Genomic DNA, 23,425 nt, shown 5'->3' with positions numbered 1-23,425 from the left:
GCAGCTGAGGGGGGGAGAGGGGGGTGGGGCACGCAGGGCACCCCACAACTACACCACGTCACTACATCAGAAAATATTAGCTTCAGACTCAGTGAATGTGCTTGAAATGCTTCATTTCACAAAAGGCGGAATAACTCAGCTTCTAATTTGAAACGTGTCTTTTTGCTCAAAACAACCTATCTTCTCCGGCTCATAACTAAAGAACGGAAAATGGTATCAATAAACTTTTTTTTGCAGATGATAGAAGAGAGTCTCCTTGTTCTTTTTGCGTGTTCGGTGTTTACATAGTAATATCACACAATATTCTGTGGGCCTCGAGAAATCACTGAAAACGCTCTGAAACTCTGGCACTGGGAGCGTCCGTTCTCCAAAAGTGGCTGGCACTCAATGAGTTAACACATTGAGTGCCACAGCGCTTCAGTAAAATTGTCTGGAGCCTGTGCCAGATTCACTTCCATTCAGTTGAAAACAGCTATAGAATTTTTTCTATTAGGGCTATATTGACAGGGCTGGACTTTAATGAAACATTGGACACTCCTGCTTCTTCCAAAGAAGAAATTTTGTTTCTAGACAGTTCCATTATGAAATGACAGCCTCTGAAAGAAGAGCACTTTCAAGGGTTTTCTGCTGTTTTTTTTTACTTTTCAAGATATAGTCACTTTTATGAATACTTTTTGCACTCTAATTTCGAGCACATTCACTGACTCTGGCTGGTGTTTTCTGATGTGGTGGCGTGGTGTGGTTCTGTGCAGCCTGCGTGCGTGCCCCCCCCCCCCCCCCCTCTCCACCTCTGAGCTGCGGGCTCCTCCCCACACGCACAGAGTCTGTTTTCTCAGACTCCGTTTTTGCCCGGATCCCAGGCCAGCGCAACAAGGAAATGCCAAACGCGACTGAACGAAAAGGTTTGGCCGTTCGGCTTCGGGTGCTGGCTTTCTGGCAGGGAATCGTGTGGAGAAACTATATGCAGACAGATAGATAGAAGCAGAAGAGCTCAGTTGTGGGCGCGGATGCAGCCAACTTTCAGCTGCAGACAGAGCAATCTATACGGCTCTGGCTGCAGCATGCATCGGTTTCCCCTTTGATCACGTCTTTCCCTGCTTTCTCCTGCACAAAGTAAAGGATCTGAGGTGGGTGGCGCAGCTCCCGTGTCGATGTTTAAGGTGGCGCCGTGTGATCCCTTGAAGGGATTCATGCTCACTGGCTAGGTACGACCTTAAACAGCAGAATTATGGAATAATATGAATTATGATTTTAGGACGTCCACAGACGTCCTTGGCACTCAATGTGTTAATGTCGATACAAAGGATCACTGGGTCAGAATGTTGAAACCCGAATGTTGGGCTCGCTGCACTGCAGCCACAAACAGGAAACCTGCCTCGGCTCAGTGGAGGGACATCCAATATTTTTCTGAAATGTTGCCACAAATGAATTCCACGCATCCAGAGTCCTTTGTGTCGACATTAAACTCAGATATAAATGTTTGTTTGTAACTTTTGGATTATTTCTGGCTGATTAAAGGAAGGACATTCCCATATTTTTGTAAGTTTTGTTTTGGTATTTTGCAACTATTTTAACATAGACGGTATGGGGCGCCCGCTTCCAAGCTGGGAACAGAGTCGTAGAAGCGCCAGCCAGCCAGCATCTGCATTCTGCAAGCAGGTCCGTGTAAAAAGCATTTAACACTGAAACGTGACTGTGGAGCTATACAATAAATTATTTTTGGACACTCGACCCAGCAAAAAGATAGTTTAATATCCCGATTATGAAGCAACCCAATCGCCAGTATAAATTGGGAAAAAACACATTATGTACAATATCAACGTATCTATACTATCCTATAGGCTAGCCTACTATAATGTTCTAATCATGTTTTCCAGTGACTCCTGAGCAAACCAGTCAACTAATAAAATTGTATAATTTAAATATTAATAAGTTGTCAATAATTTAATGAATTAACTTCTGGTAATATGCACTATGACGACAAAATAGTGTATCTATGAGAATCTGCAGACTTCAATCAATCAGTTTGAACCAGAAATAGCTTTATTATCACAGGTTGGCAAAAATGATGACGTAATGAGTGGTGTCTTATTTCCTAGGCGATTGTTTTCAACCCCTACCCCTTGTGGCTCCATTTTGAAGGGCAAGGGCCAAAGCGAGGGGCACTCAAAAACGAGGGGTAGAGGTAAACATAAGAATTGGGATTGGGCGCCAAGTGTCACCTGATCAGTCCCTCGTCTTCCACTTCTTTCTTGCCCTCAGGTGCCTTGTCGTCAGGTGCCTTGTCGTCAGGTGCCTTGTCGTCAGGTGCCTTGCCCTCAGGTGCCTTGTCCTCCGCCACCTGCGTGTTGGAAGCATTTTCTTTCTTTTGCAGACGATTCTGCAGGACGGGCGGTCCTCGCTTGTGGGGTAATCTCTTCTGCAGGAAATGGACAAAGATCCTTGTTTAACCCATTGATACCTGATGCAGCATTTGTGTGGATATTCTTTATTTGTGTGTGTATCCCTTTAAAGGAGAATTTCGTTTTTTTTAAACCTGGACCCCTCTCCTCACATTAATTATGATCTGACGACTCATCCAGTGATCTCCACAGCGTTTCTGGCCGTCCTAACGTTGTTTTGAGATCAATAGCGTCCAAGCCAGTCGTAAAATGGAGCTCCGAGGGGGCCAAGTGGCAGCCTGTCTTTCTTAGTTGGCCAGCCGGCAGGAAAGTATCGCGGGACTTGATGAGACTTGGTGACCGAGATCACGAATGAGGTAATTTGATCCCTGGGAGACTCCAGGGAACAGCCCGGGGGGAAATACCAGTCTGGTGGTTGTTGCGGGATGAGATTATGACGATATGTGGCGAAAACGGGAATAAAACTGGCTATTTAGATGCAGGAAAGACAGGCTGCCACTTAGCCCCCTCGGAGCTCCATTTTACGACTGGCTTGGACGCTATTGATCTCAAAACAACGCTAGGACGGCCAGAAACGCTGCGGAGATCACTGGGTGAGTCGTCAGATCATAATTAATGTGAGGAGAGGGGTCCAGGTTAAAAAAAAACGAAATTCTCCTTTAAGACCTTTAAAGGGATACACACACAAATGCTGCATCAGGTATCAATGGGTTAAGATTTAAAATCTGACTTTATTTGAGTTATGGTCAGGTGTAAAGAGAACAACAGAAAAGCCGATCCATCTGTATTTTCAGTAAATGTCTCAATCTGCTGATGGTATTTGCCATATTTGAACTCTACCACGTCCATTTGAAGTATATACCGTACTTAAACCTAAGGATATATTCAAACCTTTCGTGGTGACAGTGCTGTTGACATTGTTCACACTGAGGCTTATGATGTATGACAAAAAGTACACTTTTCAACATAAAGTGAGAAAACAAAGATACTGTACCATAATAATAATTTGTAATCTGATAAATTTCTCTTTTTTGCAGCATAAATAAAATATCTGAATGAACTCCTGATTAAAAAGTTAAAATGAACTGTTTACATGATGAAAGCTTTAAAAAAAGGGAAAGCGCATGGCAGTAGGTGGATGAACATTAACATGCACAAAAATATACATTTAACTCAATGGAAGGAGTTGATTTAAGAATATACACAAATTTTTGCTGCCAATATTCTCCATTTTCGATACTTTCCCAGGCCTATACAGGAATCCAGTGAAAGCCTTCAAGGACTGGAACAAGAGAAATAGCAACCTGAGGAGGTACTTCTGGCAGTGGTGGTGCGTCCTGCTTCACAGGCTCAGCTAGCACATGAGGAATGACAGGTCTCAGCTCAGCGCCGCCCCCTCTGTCTGGCTCCTGCTCTGCAACTGTCAGGCCTGACAACACACACACACACACACACACACACACACACACACACACACACGCACACACGCACACACACACACAAAGGCCCTGTTCACACCTGCTTTTAACATGCGTCTTGGTCTTCTGTGGTCTTCAGTCGTAATCATTCATAAGCTTTTAGTTAATGATGATAACTAATCATTTACAAAACATGAATATACATTTAGATGATTAATAAGTGCTATGTTAACATACCACATGTGTTGCAAGTCATCTATAAACGTTTAGTAAATGAAGTGTTATTATAAAGCGTTACCCATGTAATAATAAACTCTCCGTCTTTCATAATAGGGCAGTTGACATGATGTTCGGCCAATCACCATTTATAACTTGTATCAGCTGATTATGATCAATAACAATGATACGCAGAGAGCCTTACCTCCGACGTGTTCGCTAACAGTGGGGTAGGAGGCAATTCCACAAATCAACAGGAGGAGCAGGGTGAAGAGGATGAGACTGCGCTGCAACCTGGACAGCTGCTTCCATTTCTACAGTCACAGAGGAGGGCGCAAGATGGAGGAGAGAGTCGCGGGCCAAACAATGTTAAGTTTTCAGGGGGGGGGAAATTGGACCAGAAAACCCTAAACCCAATTTATTTTTAAATTTCTATCTAAATAAATATATGACACATAGTTTATTGTGGTGCTCACCTATTACAATGGGTATTTCTGTATGTTTTCAAATTGTCTTTTCCTGTGCCAACAGGTTAAGACAGAGATCATTTAACAGAACATTAGTAGTAAACATTCATTCAGGATTAAAAATGTTTAAAAATAAATAGACCAGGGTACTCAAGTATAACGCATTTTCAATGGTTTTAAATTGAAAAAACGAAATGGCGGCCAGTTTTTTTGTTTTTGTTTTTCCGTTTCTTTATTTTTTTTGTTTTTCCATTTTTTTCCGCGTTTTAGTTTTTTAGTTTTAAACTTTAAAACAGAAAGAAGTTTTTAGCTAAAAAAAAAAAAAAAAAAAAAAATCATGGCGGGCCACTTAAAAACAGGCAGCGGGCCGCAGTTGGCCTGCGGGCCGTAGTTTGGCCACCCCTGTAGAAGCTCCATTTAATTATGCCCAGGCCTTTTCATGACTGTGCATTCGCACTGTGAGCAAACTGGTTGATGGTCTGATTGGTCTATGTTGTGGTCTCGTGCACTTTTTCATAGCAATGCCTTCCATAACGTTAACCGTTATTTCAGAGCTTACCCAATCTCAACGGTGGATGCAACCATTCTCCAAGCAGCGTTTGTGAGACCTTTATTGGAGATTGTAGACTTTCAAATAAGAGTTGCAGAGAACTGGGACGGCTTTGAATGAGTGTAATGGCAGGCAGAGCTATTTTTCATGAAACAAAATCACATCCAGGGGGTAACAAGGAAGTGCAGAAATCTGATTGGCTGTCAGCCCAATGACCATGAAACATTTAATGAAAAAGAAAAAACAACAACACACAACAACGACAACAAACAGCAACCGACATATGTGAGGTAACAGTTATATGTATATACTGGGACTGAACATATGTGAGGTAACAGTTATATGTATATACTGGGACTGAACATACAGTGGGTTTGGAAAGTATTCAAACCCCCTTAAATTTTTCACTCTTTGTCATATTGCAGCCATTTGCTAAAAGCAATTCGTTTCATTTTTTTCCTCGTTCATGCACACACAGCACCCAATATTGTCAGAAAAACACAGACTTGTAGACATTTTTGCAGATTTATTACAAAAAAACACTGAAATATCACATGGCCATAAGTATTCAGACCCTTTGCTCAGTATTGAGTAGAAGCACCTTTTTGAGCCAATACAGCCATGAGTCTTCTTGGGAATGATCCAACAAGTCTTTCACACCTGGATTTGGGGATCTTTTGCCAATCCTCCTTGCAGATCCTCTCCAGTTCTGTCAGGTTGGATGGTGAACGTTGGTGGACAGCCATCAGGTCTCTCCAGAGATGCTCAATTGGATTTAAGTGAGGACTCTGGCTCGGCCATTCAAGAACATTCACAGAGTTGTTCTGAAACCACTCCTTCATTATTTTAGCTGTGTGCTTGGGATCATTGTCTTGTTGGAAGGTGAACCTTCGGCCCATTCTGAGGTCGTGAACACTCTGGAAAAGGTTTTTCTCCAGGATATCAATGTACTTGGCTGCATTCATCTTTCCTTCAATTGCAACCAGTCGTCCTGTCCCTGCAGCTGAAAAACACCCCCACAGCATGATGCTGCCACCACCATGCTTCACTCTAGGGATGGTATTAGGCAGATGATGAGCAGTGCCAGGTGTTCTCCACAAATACCGCTTAGAATTAAGACCAAAAAGTTCGATTTTGGTCTCATCAGACCAGAGAATTTTATTTCTCAGAGTCTGGGAGTCCTTCAGGTGTTTTTTGGCAAACCCGATGCGGGCTTTCATGTGTTTTGCACTGAGGAGAGGCTTCCGTCGGGCCACTCTGCCATAAAGCCCCGACTGGTGGAGGGCTGCAGTGATGGTTGTCTTTCTAGAACTTTGTCCCATCTCCCCGCTGGATCTCTGGAGCTCCGCCAGAGTGATCTTTGGGTTCTTCTTTACCTCTCTTACCAAGGCTCTTCTCCCCCGGAGTCCTGGTCGTCCCAAACTTCTTCCATTTAAGGATTATGGAGGCCACTGTGCTCTTAGGAACCTTAAGTGCAACAGAATTCTTTTTGTAGCCTTGGCCAGATCTGTGCCTTGCCACAATTCTGTCTCTCAGCTCTTCAGTCAGTTCCTTCAACCTCATGATTCTCATTTGCTCTGACTTTACACTGTGAGCTGTAAGGTCTTATATTGACAGGTGTGTGCTTTTCCCAATCAAGTCCAATCTATATAATTAAGCACAATGAAGGTGTAGGCCGATCTCAAGGATGATCAGAAGAATTGGACAGCACCTGAGTTAAATATACAAGTGTCACAGCAAAGGGTCTGTATACTTATGGCCATGTGATATTTCAGTGTTTTTTTGTAATAAATCTGCAAAAATGTCTACAAGTCTGTGTTTTTCTGACAATATTGGGTGCTGTGTGTGCATGAACGAGGAAAAAAATGAAATTAATTGCTTTTAGCAAATGGCTGCAATATGACAAAGAGTGAAAAATTTAAGGGGGTCTGAATACTTTCCGAACCCACTGTATGTGAGGTAACAGTTATATGTATATACTGGGACTGAACATATGTGAGGTAACAGTTATATGTGTATACTGGGACTGAACATATGTGAGGTAACAGTTATATGTATATACTGGGACTGAACATATGTGAGGTAACAGTTATATGTATATACTGGGACTGAACATATGTGAGGTAACAGTTATATGTATATACTGGGACTGAACATATGTGAGGTAACAGTTATATGTATATACTGGGACTGAACATATGTGAGGTAACAACTATATGTATATACTGGGACTGAACATATGTGAGGTAAGTTATGTAAGGGATAATGTATACTGAGCCGGTGATTACTGTGGAAATAATGACCGACAGGTGAATGATTTAGCCCGACGCGCAGCGGAGGGCTTAATATTCACCTGAAGGTCATTATTTCCAGTAATCACCGGCTCAGTATACATTATCCCGCTTAGAACACGGCCTACAACTAAATCATTCAATAATCTGACAAAAATAATTATTCAAATAGATTTTTTAATAGCGTTTTCAACACAAAGCGGTTTCATTCGTAATTGGCACACAAGACACCACAGCTGCAACTGGTTGGCCTAATTAGTAGCGTCTGCGGACAAAATGCTCTTACCAACTGATTAATCCAGGTGTGGCAGAGCAGCGGTCGGTTGTCGAGAAATAATGACCGGTGAATATTGTTGATTGACCAATCAGAATCGAGTATTCGAGAGAGCCGTGTTCTAAATATGTTTATAAAATGGGTACCTCAAATCAAGCAATCTGATTGGTTCACAGCCATTGTATAATTCCAGTAACCGAGTTCAATAACCCATGACCATGGGTTATTGGTTACCATGGCAACTCTCTTACTAAATGGCAGCCCTGCGCTCGAGCCAAACAGCTTTCTCCTGATCTGCTGTATGGAGGGTCACTAGTCCTTCAAGTCTTTGTACAATGAGTCATTATGGACGCATGATGGCGCAACTCTCTTACTAAAAGTACGTTACTTGGTGTCGGCATACGGCTCTGGGGCCGGTTGCACCAACTGGTCTTACACTGGTCTTAACTGCCTGTAACAGAGATCTCCGCGGAGACCTTTTTGACCGTCATCGTCGTAACTGCGGTCAACTGAGCCGTGTTCGTCGTAACACCGCCAGTTCGCTGTCTTTGAAAGCACGACGTTAGATTATAACGAACTAGTTGTGTGGCTTAGCCTTCCAAAATGTTGCCGTTAGTTTTTTAGAAGTTAATACATAGAATTGGGAACGTTACATTCAATTTCATTCAGACTGTCTTTCTGGCTCAATCGCCGCCATTGGTGCAACCGGCCCCTGGTCGGGCTTTGCTCTCAGCAAGCGCCAGGATTGGCCAATGTCGACTTCAGTCTCCAGAACGATCCAATCAAATCACCCGCACGTCTATCTTCTTGCTAGAGGTCCCGCCTTACAGTAGTGTTTCAACTGACTCTTAAAGAAAAACCATGCCAGTCGGACTTATAGTATTATTATTATTATATTATTATACTTGGAAACCGTTTTATAAAAGCAATATAGCACTCGAGCAGCGTGTGTTGTGAAATATATCACACTGATAAGCTGTTATCCCACTCGGCCTGCGGCCTCGTGGGATAACAGCTTATCAGTGTGATATATTCATCACAACACACTTGCTCTCATGCTATATTGCTTAAATATACTGGGACTGAACAGCAAGATTTCTCCTACTCCTTTTAAGCTGATTTGATTATGGATAATGAATGACAACATCCAAGGGATAAACATGAAAAAGTACAAGTTCCATCATGGTGCCTGGTCTTAACCTCTTTACTGTGCAGTTCCCAAACAAAAACAAGACAGTTTAATAACGACGTGGCTTCCACGCTGCTGGTAGATGTGATGTGGATGCGGGGGAATATGCAGTTGGCCCGAGTTGATATGTGTTTGACAACAGCGCTGCCGCCATTTTGGCTTGAAAAAAGCCTCAATGGCCAATGGCCATGTAGTAGATAGGAAATTATCCAATTCATTTTTCATGTTTCCTGACTTTTACATACCTGCACACAGCACACACCGAGTCAAAACCTCATCGAAACAAATACCATCCCACAGTATCAAACAGCAAAGCCACTGCTAGACTTAAACAATGCTGAACAGTATCAAACACTAAACTAAAGCCACTGCTAGACTTACACAATGCTGAACAGTATCAAACAGCAAAACCACTGCTAGACTTAAACAATGCTGAACAGTATCAAACAGCAAAGCCACTGCTAGCCTTAAACAATGCTGAACAATATCAAACAGTAAAGCCACTGCTAGACTTAAACAATGCTGAACAATATCAAACAGCAAAGCCACTGCTAGACTTAAACAATGCTGAACAGTATCAAACAGCAAAGCCACTGCTAGACTTAAACAATGCTGAACATTATCAAACAGCAAAGCCACTGCTAGACTTAAACAATGCTGAACAATATCAAACAGCAAAGCCACTGCTAGACTTACACAATGCTAAACAATATCAAACAGCAAAGCCACTGCTAGACTTACACAATGCTGAACAATATCAAACAGCAAAGCCACTGCTAGACTTAAACAATGCTGAACAATATCAAACAGCAAAGCCACTGCTAGACTTAAACAATGCTGAACAATATCAAACAGCAAAGCCACTGCTAGCCTTACACAATGCTGAACAGTATCAAACAGCAAAGCCACTGCTAGCCTTATACAATGCTAAACAATATCAAACAGCAAAGCCACTGCTAGCCTTATACAATGCTAAACAATATCAAACAGCAAAGCCACTGCTAGCCTTATACAATGCTAAACAATATCAAACAGCAAAGCCACTGCTAGCCTTATACAATGCTAAACAGTATCAAACAGCAAAGCCACTGCTAGACTTACACAATGCTGAACAGTATCAAACAGCAAAGCCACTGCTAGACTTAAACAATGCTGAACAGTATCAAACAGCAAAGCCACTGCTAGCCTTACACAATGCTAAACAGTATCAAATAGCAAAACCACTGCTAGACTTACACAATGCTAAACAGTATCAAACAGCAAAGCCACTGCTAGACTTACACAATGCTGAACAATATCAAACAGCAAAGCCACTGCTAGCCTTATACAATGCTAAACAGTATCAAACAGCAAAGCCACTGCTAGACTTACACAATGCTAAACAGTATCAAACAGCAAAGCCACTGCTAGACTTATACAATGCTAAACAGTATCAAACAGCAAAGCCACTGCTAGACTTAAACAATGCTAAACAGTATCAAACAGCAAAGCCACTGCTAGACTTATACAATGCTAAACAGTATCAAACAGCAAAGCCACTGCTAGACTTATACAATGCTAAACAGTATCAAACAGCAAAGCCACTGCTAGACTTATACAATGCTAAACAGTATCAAACAGCAAAGCCACTGCTAGACTTAAACAATGCTAAACAGTATCAAACAGCAAAGCCACTGCTAGACTTATACAATGCTAAACAGTATCAAACAGCAAAGCCACTGCTAGACTTAAACAATGCTAAACAGTATCAAACAGCAAAGCTACTGCTAGCCTTATACAATGCTAAACAGTATCAAACAGCAAAGCCACTGCTAGACTTACACAATGCTGAACAGTATCAAACAGCAAAGCCACTGCTAGCCTTATACAATGCTAAACAGTATCAAACAGTAAAGCCACTGCTAGACTTACACAATGCTGAACAGTATCAAACAGCAAAGCCACTGCTAGCCTTATACAATGCTAAACAGTATCAAACAGCAAAGCCACCGCTAGCCTTACACAATGCTGAACAGTATCAAACAGCAAAGCCACTGCTAGCCTTACACAATGCTGAACAGTATCAAACAGCAAAGCCACTGCTAGACTTAAACAATGCTGAACAATATCAAACAGCAAAGCCACTGCTAGACTTAAACAATGCTGAACAATATCAAACAGCAAAGCCACTGCTAGACTTAAACAATGCTGAACAGTATCAAACAGCAAAACCACTGCTAGCCTTAATGCTGAACAATATCAAACAGCAAAGCCACTGCTAGACTTAAACAATGCTGAACAATATCAAACAGCAAAGCCACTGCTAGACTTAAACAATGCTGAACAATATCAAACAGCAAAGCCACTGCTAGACTTAAACAATGCTGAACAGTATCAAACAGCAAAGCCACTGCTAGACTCACACAATGCTGAACAGTATCAAACAGCAAAGCCACTGCTAGACTTAAACAATGCTGAACAGTATCAAACAGCAAAGCCACTGCTAGACGTACACAATGCTGAACAGTATCAAACAGCAAAGCCACTGCTAGCCTTACACAATGCTGAACAGTATCAAACAGCAAAGCCACTGCTAGACTTACACAATGCTGAACAGTATCAAACAGCAAAGCCACTGCTAGCCTTACACAATGCTGAACAGTATCAAACAGCAAAGCCACTGCTAGACTTAAACAATGCTGAACAGTATCAAACAGCAAAACCACTGCTAGACTTACACAATGCTGAACAATATCAAACAGCAAAGCCACTGCTAGACTTAAACAATGCTGAACAGTATCAAACAGCAAAGCCACTGCTAGACTTAAACAATGCTGAACAGTATCAAACAGCAAAACCACTGCTAGACTTACACAATGCTGAACAATATCAAACAGCAAAGCCACTGCTAGACTTTAAAAAAATGCTGAACAGTATCAAACAGCAAAGCCACTGCTAGACATAAACAATGCTGAACAGTATCAAACAGCAAAGCCACTGCTAGACGTACACAATGCTGAACAGTATCAAACAGCAAGGCCACTGCTAGCCTTACACAATGCTGAACAGTATCAAACAGCAAAGCCACTGCTAGACGTACACAATGCTGAACAGTATCAAACAGCAAAGCCACTGCTACCCTTACACAATGCTGAACAATATCAAACAGCAAAGCCACTGCTAGACTTAAACAATGCTGAACAGTATCAAACAGCAAAACCACTGCTAGCCTTACACAATGCTGAACAATATCAAACAGCAAAGCCACTGCTAGACTTAAACAATGCTGAACAATATCAAACAGCAAAGCCACTGCTAGACTTAAACAATGCTGCAGCTGAACAGTATCAAACAGCAAAGCCACTGCTAGACTCACACAATGCTGAACAGTATCAAACAGCAAAGCCACTGCTAGACTTAAACAATGCTGAACAGTATCAAACAGCAAAGCCACTGCTAGACGTACACAATGCTGAACAGTATCAAACAGCAAAGCCACTGCTAGCCTTACACAATGCTGAACAGTATCAAACAGCAAAGCCACTGCTAGACTTACACAATGCTGAACAGTATCAAACAGCAAAGCCACTGCTAGACTTAAACAATGCTGAACAGTATCAAACAGCAAAACCACTGCTAGCCTTAGACAAAGCTGAACAGTATCAAACAGCAAAGCCACTGCTAGCCTTACACAATGCTGAACAGTATCAAACAGCAAAGCCACTGCTAGCCTTACACAATGCTGAACAGTATCAAACAGCAAAGCCACTGCTAGACTTAAACAATGCTGAACAGTATCAAACAGCAAAACCACTGCTAGACTTACACAATGCTGAACAATATCAAACAGCAAAGCCACTGCTAGACTTAAACAATGCTGAACAGTATCAAACAGCAAAGCCACTGCTAGACTTAAACAATGCTGAACAGTATCAAACAGCAAAACCACTGCTAGACTTACACAATGCTGAACAATATCAAACAGCAAAGCCACTGCTAGACTTAAACAATGCTGAACAGTATCAAACCGCAAAGCCATTGCTAGACGTACACAATGCTGAACAGTATCAAACAGCAAAGCCACTGCTAGCCTTACACAATGCTGAACAGTATCAAACAGCAAAGCCACTGCTAGCCTTACACAATGCTGAACAGTATCAAACAGCAAAACCACTGCTAGACTTAAACAATGCTGAACAGTATCAAACAGCAAAGCCACTGCTAGACTTACACAATGCTGAACAGTATCAAACAGCAAAGCCACTGCTAGCCTTACACAATGCTGAACAGTATCAAACAGCAAAGCCACTGCTAGCCTTACACAATGCTGAAAAGTATCAAACAACAAAGCCACTGCTAGCCTTACACAATGCTGAACAGTATCAAACACTAAAGCCACTGCTAGACTTACACAATGCTGAACAGTATCAAACACTATACTAAAGCCACTGCTAGAATTACACAATGCTGAACAGTATCAAACAGCAAAGCCACTGCTAGCCTTACACAATGCTGAACAGTATCAAACAGCAAAGCCACTGCTAGCCTTACACAATGCTGAACAGTATCAAACAGCAAAGCCACTGCTAGCCTTACACAATGCTGAACAGTATCAAACACTAAAGCCACTGCTAGCCTTATACAATGCTAAACAATATCAAACAGCAAAGCCACTGCTAGCCTTATACAATGCTAAACAATATCAAACAGCAAAGCCACTGCTAGCCTTATACAATGCTAAACAATATCAAACAGCAAAGCCACTGCTAGCCTTATACAATGCTAAACAGTATCAAACAGCAAAGCCACTGCTAGACTTACACAATGCTGAACAGTATCAAACAGCAAAGCCACTGCTAGACTTAAACAATGCTGAACAGTATCAAACAGCAAAGCCACTGCTAGCCTTACACAATGCTAAACAGTATCAAATAGCAAAACCACTGCTAGACTTACACAATGCTAAACAGTATCAAACAGCAAAGCCACTGCTAGACTTACACAATGCTGAACAATATCAAACAGCAAAGCCACTGCTAGCCTTATACAATGCTAAACAGTATCAAACAGCAAAGCCACTGCTAGACTTACACAATGCTAAACAGTATCAAACAGCAAAGCCACTGCTAGACTTATACAATGCTAAACAGTATCAAACAGCAAAGCCACTGCTAGACTTAAACAATGCTAAACAGTATCAAACAGCAAAGCCACTGCTAGACTTATACAATGCTAAACAGTATCAAACAGCAAAGCCACTGCTAGACTTATACAATGGTAAACAGTATCAAACAGCAAAGCCACTGCTAGACTTATACAATGCTAAACAGTATCAAACAGCAAAGCCACTGCTAGACTTAAACAATGCTAAACAGTATCAAACAGCAAAGCCACTGCTAGACTTATACAATGCTAAACAGTATCAAACAGCAAAGCCACTGCTAGACTTAAACAATGCTAAACAGTATCAAACAGCAAAGCTACTGCTAGCCTTATACAATGCTAAACAGTATCAAACAGCAAAGCCACTGCTAGACTTACACAATGCTGAACAGTATCAAACAGCAAAGCCACTGCTAGCCTTATACAATGCTAAACAGTATCAAACAGTAAAGCCACTGCTAGACTTACACAATGCTGAACAGTATCAAACAGCAAAGCCACTGCTAGCCTTATACAATGCTAAACAGTATCAAACAGCAAAGCCACCGCTAGCCTTACACAATGCTGAACAGTATCAAACAGCAAAGCCACTGCTAGCCTTACACAATGCTGAACAGTATCAAACAGCAAAGCCACTGCTAGACTTAAACAATGCTGAACAATATCAAACAGCAAAGCCACTGCTAGACTTAAACAATGCTGAACAATATCAAACAGCAAAGCCACTGCTAGACTTAAACAATGCTGAACAGTATCAAACAGCAAAACCACTGCTAGCCTTAATGCTGAACAATATCAAACAGCAAAGCCACTGCTAGACTTAAACAATGCTGAACAATATCAAACAGCAAAGCCACTGCTAGACTTAAACAATGCTGAACAATATCAAACAGCAAAGCCACTGCTAGACTTAAACAATGCTGAACAGTATCAAACAGCAAAGCCACTGCTAGACTCACACAATGCTGAACAGTATCAAACAGCAAAGCCACTGCTAGACTTAAACAATGCTGAACAGTATCAAACAGCAAAGCCACTGCTAGACGTACACAATGCTGAACAGTATCAAACAGCAAAGCCACTGCTAGCCTTACACAATGCTGAACAGTATCAAACAGCAAAGCCACTGCTAGACTTACACAATGCTGAACAGTATCAAACAGCAAAGCCACTGCTAGCCTTACACAATGCTGAACAGTATCAAACAGCAAAGCCACTGCTAGACTTAAACAATGCTGAACAGTATCAAACAGCAAAACCACTGCTAGACTTACACAATGCTGAACAATATCAAACAGCAAAGCCACTGCTAGACTTAAACAATGCTGAACAGTATCAAACAGCAAAGCCACTGCTAGACTTAAACAATGCTGAACAGTATCAAACAGCAAAACCACTGCTAGACTTACACAATGCTGAACAATATCAAACAGCAAAGCCACTGCTAGACTTTAAAAAAATGCTGAACAGTATCAAACAGCAAAGCCACTGCTAGACATAAACAATGCTGAACAGTATCAAACAGCAAAGCCACTGCTAGACGTACACAATGCTGAACAGTATCAAACAGCAAGGCCACTGCTAGCCTTACACAATGCTGAACAGTATCAAACAGCAAAGCCACTGCTAGACGTACACAATGCTGAACAGTATCAAACAGCAAAGCCACTGCTACCCTTACACAATGCTGAACAATATCAAACAGCAAAGCCACTGCTAGACTTAAACAATGCTGAACAGTATCAAACAGCAAAACCACTGCTAGCCTTACACAATGCTGAACAATATCAAACAGCAAAGCCACTGCTAGACTTAAACAATGCTGAACAATATCAAACAGCAAAGCCACTGCTAGACTTAAACAATGCTGCAGCTGAACAGTATCAAACAGCAAAGCCACTGCTAGACTCACACAATGCTGAACAGTATCAAACAGCAAAGCCACTGCTAGACTTAAACAATGCTGAACAGTATCAAACAGCAAAGCCACTGCTAGACGTACACAATGCTGAACAGTATCAAACAGCAAAGCCACTGCTAGCCTTACACAATGCTGAACAGTATCAAACAGCAAAGCCACTGCTAGACTTACACAATGCTGAACAGTATCAAACAGCAAAGCCACTGCTAGACTTAAACAATGCTGAACAGTATCAAACAGCAAAACCACTGCTAGCCTTACACAATGCTGAACAGTATCAAACAGCAAAGCCACTGCTAGCCTTACACAATGCTGAACAGTATCAAACAGCAAAGCCACTGCTAGCCTTACACAATGCTGAACAGTATCAAACAGCAAAGCCACTGCTAGACTTAAACAATGCTGAACAGTATCAAACAGCAAAACCACTGCTAGACTTACACAATGCTGAACAATATCAAACAGCAAAGCCACTGCTAGACTTAAACAATGCTGAACAGTATCAAACAGCAAAGCCACTGCTAGACTTAAACAATGCTGAACAGTATCAAACAGCAAAACCACTGCTAGACTTACACAATGCTGAACAATATCAAACAGCAAAGCCACTGCTAGACTTAAACAATGCTGAACAGTATCAAACCGCAAAGCCATTGCTAGACGTACACAATGCTGAACAGTATCAAACAGCAAAGCCACTGCTAGCCTTACACAATGCTGAACAGTATCAAACAGCAAAGCCACTGCTAGCCTTACACAATGCTGAACAGTATCAAACAGCAAAACCACTGCTAGACTTAAACAATGCTGAACAGTATCAAACAGCAAAGCCACTGCTAGACTTACACAATGCTGAACAGTATCAAACAGCAAAGCCACTGCTAGCCTTACACAATGCTGAACAGTATCAAACAGCAAAGCCACTGCTAGCCTTACACAATGCTGAACAGTATCAAACAACAAAGCCACTGCTAGCCTTACACAATGCTGAACAGTATCAAACACTAAAGCCACTGCTAGACTTACACAATGCTGAACAGTATCAAACACTATACTAAAGCCACTGCTAGAATTACACAATGCTGAACAGTATCAAACAGCAAAGCCACTGCTAGCCTTACACAATGCTGAACAGTATCAAACAGCAAAGCCACTGCTAGCCTTACACAATGCTGAACAGTATCAAACAGCAAAGCCACTGCTAGCCTTACACAATGCTGAACAGTATCAAACAGCAAAGCCACTGCTAGCCTTACACAATGCTGAACAGTATCAAACAGCAAAGCCACTGCTAGCCTTACACAATGCTGAACAGTATCAAACAGCAAAACCACTGCTAGACTTAAACAATGCTGAACAGTATCAAACAGCAAAGCCACTGCTAGACTTACACAATGCTGAACAGTATCAAACAGCAAAGCCACTGCTAGCCTTACACAATGCTGAACAGTATCAAACAGCAAAGCCACTGCTAGCCTTACACAATGCTGAACAGTATCAAACAACAAAGCCACTGCTAGCCTTACACAATGCTGAACAGTATCAAACACTAAAGCCACTGCTAGACTTACACAATGCTGAACAGTATCAAACACTATACTAAAGCCACTGCTAGAATTACACAATGCTGAACAGTATCAAACAGCAAAGCCACTGCTAGCCTTACACAATGCTGAACAGTATCAAACAGCAAAGCCACTGCTAGCCTTACACAATGCTGAACAGTATCAAACAGCAAAGCCACTGCTAGCCTTACACAATGCTGAACAGTATCAAACACTAAAGCCACTGCTAGCCTTACACAATGCTGAACAGTATCAAACAGCAAAGCCACTGCTAGACTTACACAATGGCAATGCTGAACAGTATCAAACAGCAAAGCCACTGCTAGCCTTACACAATGCTGAACAGTATCAAACAGCAAAGCCACTGCTAGACTTACACAATGGCAATGCTGAACAGTATCAAACAGCAAAGCCACTGCTAGCCTTACACAATGCTGAACAATATCAAACAGCAAAGCCACTGCTAGACTTACACAATGCTGAACAGTATCAAACAGCAAAGCCACTGCTAGACTTACACAATGCTGAACAGTATCAAACAGGAAAGCCACTGCTAGACTTACACAATGCTAAACAATATCAAACAGCAAAGCCACTGCTAGACTTACACAATGCTGAACAATATCAAACAGCAAAGCCACTGCTAGACTTAAACAATGCTGAACAATATCAAACAGCAAAGCCACTGCTAGACTTAAACAATGCTGAACAATATCAAACAGCAAAGCCACTGCTAGCCTTACACAATGCTGAACAGTATCAAACAGCAAAGCCACTGCTAGCCTTATACAATGCTAAACAATATCAAACAGCAAAGCCACTGCTAGCCTTATACAATGCTAAACAATATCAAACAGCAAAGCCACTGCTAGCCTTATACAATGCTAAACAATATCAAACAGCAAAGCCACTGCTAGCCTTATACAATGCTAAACAGTATCAAACAGCAAAGCCACTGCTAGACTTACACAATGCTGAACAGTATCAAACAGCAAAGCCACTGCTAGACTTAAACAATGCTGAACAGTATCAAACAGCAAAGCCACTGCTAGCCTTATACAATGCTAAACAGTATCAAACAGCAAAACCACTGCTAGACTTACACAATGCTAAACAGTATCAAACAGCAAAGCCACTGCTAGACTTACACAATGCTGAACAATATCAAACAGCAAAGCCACTGCTAGCCTTATACAATGCTAAACAGTATCAAACAGCAAAGCCACTGCTAGACTTACACAATGCTAAACAGTATCAAACAGCAAAGCCACTGCTAGACTTATACAATGCTAAACAGTATCAAACAGCAAAGCCACTGCTAGACTTAAACAATGCTAAACAGTATCAAACAGCAAAGCCACTGCTAGACTTATACAATGCTAAACAGTATCAAACAGCAAAGCCACTGCTAGACTTATACAATGCTAAACAGTATCAAACAGCAAAGCCACTGCTAGACTTATACAATGCTAAACAGTATCAAACAGCAAAGCCACTGCTAGACTTAAACAATGCTAAACAGTATCAAACAGCAAAGCCACTGCTAGACTTATACAATGCTAAACAGTATCAAACAGCAAAGCCACTGCTAGACTTAAACAATGCTAAACAGTATCAAACAGCAAAGCTACTGCTAGCCTTATACAATGCTAAACAGTATCAAACAGCAAAGCCACTGCTAGACTTACACAATGCTGAACAGTATCAAACAGCAAAGCCACTGCTAGCCTTATACAATGCTAAACAGTATCAAACAGTAAAGCCACTGCTAGACTTACACAATGCTGAACAGTATCAAACAGCAAAGCCACTGCTAGCCTTATACAATGCTAAACAGTATCAAACAGCAAAGCCACCGCTAGCCTTACACAATGCTGAACAGTATCAAACAGCAAAGCCACTGCTAGCCTTACACAATGCTGAACAGTATCAAACAGCAAAGCCACTGCTAGACTTAAACAATGCTGAACAATATCAAACAGCAAAGCCACTGCTAGACTTAAACAATGCTGAACAATATCAAACAGCAAAGCCACTGCTAGACTTAAACAATGCTGAACAATATCAAACAGCAAAGCCACTGCTAGACTTAAACAATGCTGAACAGTATCAAACAGCAAAGCCACTGCTAGACTCACACAATGCTGAACAGTATCAAACAGCAAAGCCACTGCTAGACTTAAACAATGCTGAACAGTATCAAACAGCAAAGCCACTGCTAGACGTACACAATGCTGAACAGTATCAAACAGCAAAGCCACTGCTAGCCTTACACAATGCTGAACAGTATCAAACAGCAAAGCCACTGCTAGACTTACACAATGCTGAACAGTATCAAACAGCAAAGCCACTGCTAGCCTTACACAATGCTGAACAGTATCAAACAGCAAAGCCACTGCTAGACTTAAACAATGCTGAACAGTATCAAACAGCAAAACCACTGCTAGACTTACACAATGCTGAACAATATCAAACAGCAAAGCCACTGCTAGACTTAAACAATGCTGAACAGTATCAAACAGCAAAGCCACTGCTAGACTTAAACAATGCTGAACAGTATCAAACAGCAAAACCACTGCTAGACTTACACAATGCTGAACAATATCAAACAGCAAAGCCACTGCTAGACTTTAAAAAAATGCTGAACAGTATCAAACAGCAAAGCCACTGCTAGACATAAACAATGCTGAACAGTATCAAACAGCAAAGCCACTGCTAGACTTACACAATGCTGAACAGTATCAAACAGCAAAGCCACTGCTACCCTTACACAATGCTGAACAATATCAAACAGCAAAGCCACTGCTAGACTTAAACAATGCTGAACAGTATCAAACAGCAAAACCACTGCTAGCCTTACACAATGCTGAACAATATCAAACAGCAAAGCCACTGCTAGACTTAAACAATGCTGAACAATATCAAACAGCAAAGCCACTGCTAGACTTAAACAATGCTGCAGCTGAACAGTATCAAACAGCAAAGCCACTGCTAGACTCACACAATGCTGAACAGTATCAAACAGCAAAGCCACTGCTAGACTTAAACAATGCTGAACAGTATCAAACAGCAAAGCCACTGCTAGACGTACACAATGCTGAACAGTATCAAACAGCAAAGCCACTGCTAGACTCACACAATGCTGAACAGTATCAAACAGCAAAGCCACTGCTAGACTTAAACAATGCTGAACAGTATCAAACAGCAAAGCCACTGCTAGACGTACACAATGCTGAACAGTATCAAACAGCAAAGCCACTGCTAGCCTTACACAATGCTGAACAGTATCAAACAGCAAAGCCACTGCTAGACTTACACAATGCTGAACAGTATCAAACAGCAAAGCCACTGCTAGACTTAAACAATGCTGAACAGTATCAAACAGCAAAACCACTGCTAGCCTTACACAATGCTGAACAGTATCAAACAGCAAAGCCACTGCTAGCCTTACACAATGCTGAACAGTATCAAACAGCAAAGCCACTGCTAGCCTTACACAATGCTGAACAGTATCAAACAGCAAAACCATTGCTAGACTTACACAATGCTGAACAATATCAAACAGCAAAGCCACTGCTAGACTTAAACAATGCTGAACAGTATCAAACAGCAAAGCCACTGCTAGACTTAAACAATGCTGAACAGTATCAAACAGCAAAACCACTGCTAGACTTACACAATGCTGAACAATATCAAACAGCAAAGCCACTGCTAGACTTAAACAATGCTGAACAGTATCAAACAGCAAAGCCATTGCTAGACGTACACAATGCTGAACAGTATCAAACAGCAAAGCCACTGCTAGCCTTACACAATGCTGAACAGTATCAAACAGCAAAGCCACTGCTAGCCTTACACAATGCTGAACAGTATCAAACAACAAAGCCACTGCTAGCCTTACACAATGCTGAACAGTATCAAACACTAAAGCCACTGCTAGACTTACACAATGCTGAACAGTATCAAACACTAAAGCCACTGCTAGAATTACACAATGCTGAACAGTATCAAACAGCAAAGCCACTGCTAGCCTTACACAATGCTGAACAGTATCAAACAGCAAAGCCACTGCTAGCCTTACACAATGCTGAACAGTATCAAACAGCAAAGCCACTGCTAGCCTTACACAATGCTGAACAGTATCAAACACTAAAGCCACTGCTAGCCTTACACAATGCTGAACAGTATCAAACAGCAAAGCCACTGCTAGACTTACACAATGGCAATGCTGAACAGTATCAAACAGCAAAGCCACTGCTAGCCTTACACAATGCTGAACAGTATCAAACACTAAAGCCACTGCTAGCCTTACACAATGCTGAACAGTATCAAACAGCAAAGCCACTGCTAGACTTACACAATGGCAATGCTGAACAGTATCAAACAGCAAAGCCACTGCTAGCCTTACACAATGCTGAACAATATCAAACAGCAAAGCCACTGCTAGACTTACACAATGCTGAACAGTATCAAACAGCAAAGCCACTGCTAGACTTACACAATGCTGAACAGTATCAAACAGCAAAGCCACTGCTAGACTTACACAATGCTGAACAATATCAAACAGCAAAGCCACTGCTAGCCTTACACAATGCTGAACAATATCAAACAGCAAAGCCACTGCTAGCCTTACACAATGCTGAACAGTATCAAACAGCAAAGCCACTGCTAGACTTACACAATGCTGAACAATATCAAACAGCAAAGCCACTGCTAGACTTACACAATGCTGAACAGTATCAAACAGCAAAGCCACTGCTAGCCTTACACAATGCTGAACAGTATCAAACACTAAAGCCACTGCTAGACTTAAACAATGCTGAACAGTATCAAACAGCAAAGCCACTGCTAGCCTTACACAATGCTGAACAGTATCAAACACTAAAGCCACTGCTAGACTTAAACAATGCTGAACAGTATCAAACACTAAAGCCACTGCTAGCCTTACACAATGCTGAACAGTATCAAACAGCAAAGCCACTGCTAGCCTTACACAATGCTGAACAGTATCAAACAGCAAAGCCACTGCTAGACTCACACAATGCTGAACAGTATCAAACACTAAAGCCACTGCTAGACTTACACAATGCTGAACAGTATCAAACACTAAAGCCACTGCTAGACTTACACAATGCTGAACAGTATCAAACAGCAAAGCCACAGTGAGTTTCTCAGCTCAGTGGTTTTCAAAGTTGGGGCACCTCACCAAAATGGGGGAGGGGAATAGCTTGTCAAGGGTAAATTTTCAAAATTGTGATATTTCCTGAATATCACAAATTTGCGATATTGGCCAAGCCTACTGCCTGTCTTTGCAAATGTTAATTGATTTTTAAGCATACACACCTAGCATGAGTTAATGCAGCAGAGGTTTACACTACAAGACGACTTAGATTATTTGACAAAAAATAAAGAATAGGTTTAAGAATATGTGATTCATCTGCCCTACAATATCTTTACACAGTGTGCAGGTGGATGAGTGTCAACTGTGCAAGCTAGCAACGGGGAAAGTGGGACATGAGAGCAGTCTCCTGATCAGGTGGGTCTTACTCTGTTTACACCCTGTCTGTGAGCATCACAATAGACCCTTTTCACGAGGGCCATTTTGCGTCAAAAAGGCAGGGTAAACACAGGTGCAAGCAAAACAGTGTTTACCTTGCCTTTTCAATACAAAATGGCCCCCGTGAAAAGGGTCTACCACTAATCACATCATCGGTCAAGAAAAGTTGACCACGGCTGAAATTGTTGAGGTCATCAGCCAACAGCCAAAATAGACAAGAAGTTGATTACAGCTAGTCTTATTTAGATTGCTAGTTCTCTACAACTTTTATTTTAAGACTACAGAAATGAACACCTAAAAAAAAAAACATACGAGCGACTTGGAATGGTTGCCTCCATCTTTGGTGTCGAATCGATGGTATCCTCTTAAACCACTACATAGATTCAGATTCAGAGACAGCACCGCTCACAATCTGTCAGAATAGACTAACCTG

General features: G+C 41.6%; 1 protein-coding gene across 1 annotated transcript in view; it reads right to left on the bottom strand.

Annotated features, from left to right (window-relative positions):
* man1b1b (mannosidase, alpha, class 1B, member 1b) overlaps positions 1–23,425 on the bottom strand; it is a gene marked incomplete at both ends in the record, with an annotated part of 92,273 nt that overhangs the window by 21,421 nt on the left and 47,427 nt on the right. The window contains 3 exons of the mRNA XM_083645420.1: positions 2,223–2,419; positions 3,707–3,831; positions 4,242–4,350. Coding sequence (XP_083501546.1) covers positions 2,223–2,419; positions 3,707–3,831; positions 4,242–4,350 — 431 coding nt within the window. The remainder of the gene's footprint in view (positions 1–2,222; positions 2,420–3,706; positions 3,832–4,241; positions 4,351–23,425) is intronic.

The sequence above is a fragment of the Poromitra crassiceps genome, assembly GCF_964638095.1.
Source record: "Poromitra crassiceps genome assembly, chromosome: 10".
Taxonomy (NCBI): Eukaryota; Metazoa; Chordata; class Actinopteri; order Beryciformes; family Melamphaidae; genus Poromitra; species Poromitra crassiceps.
The sequence above is the reverse complement of the archived record's forward strand: the minus strand, read 5'-3'. Positions and strand labels throughout refer to the sequence as shown.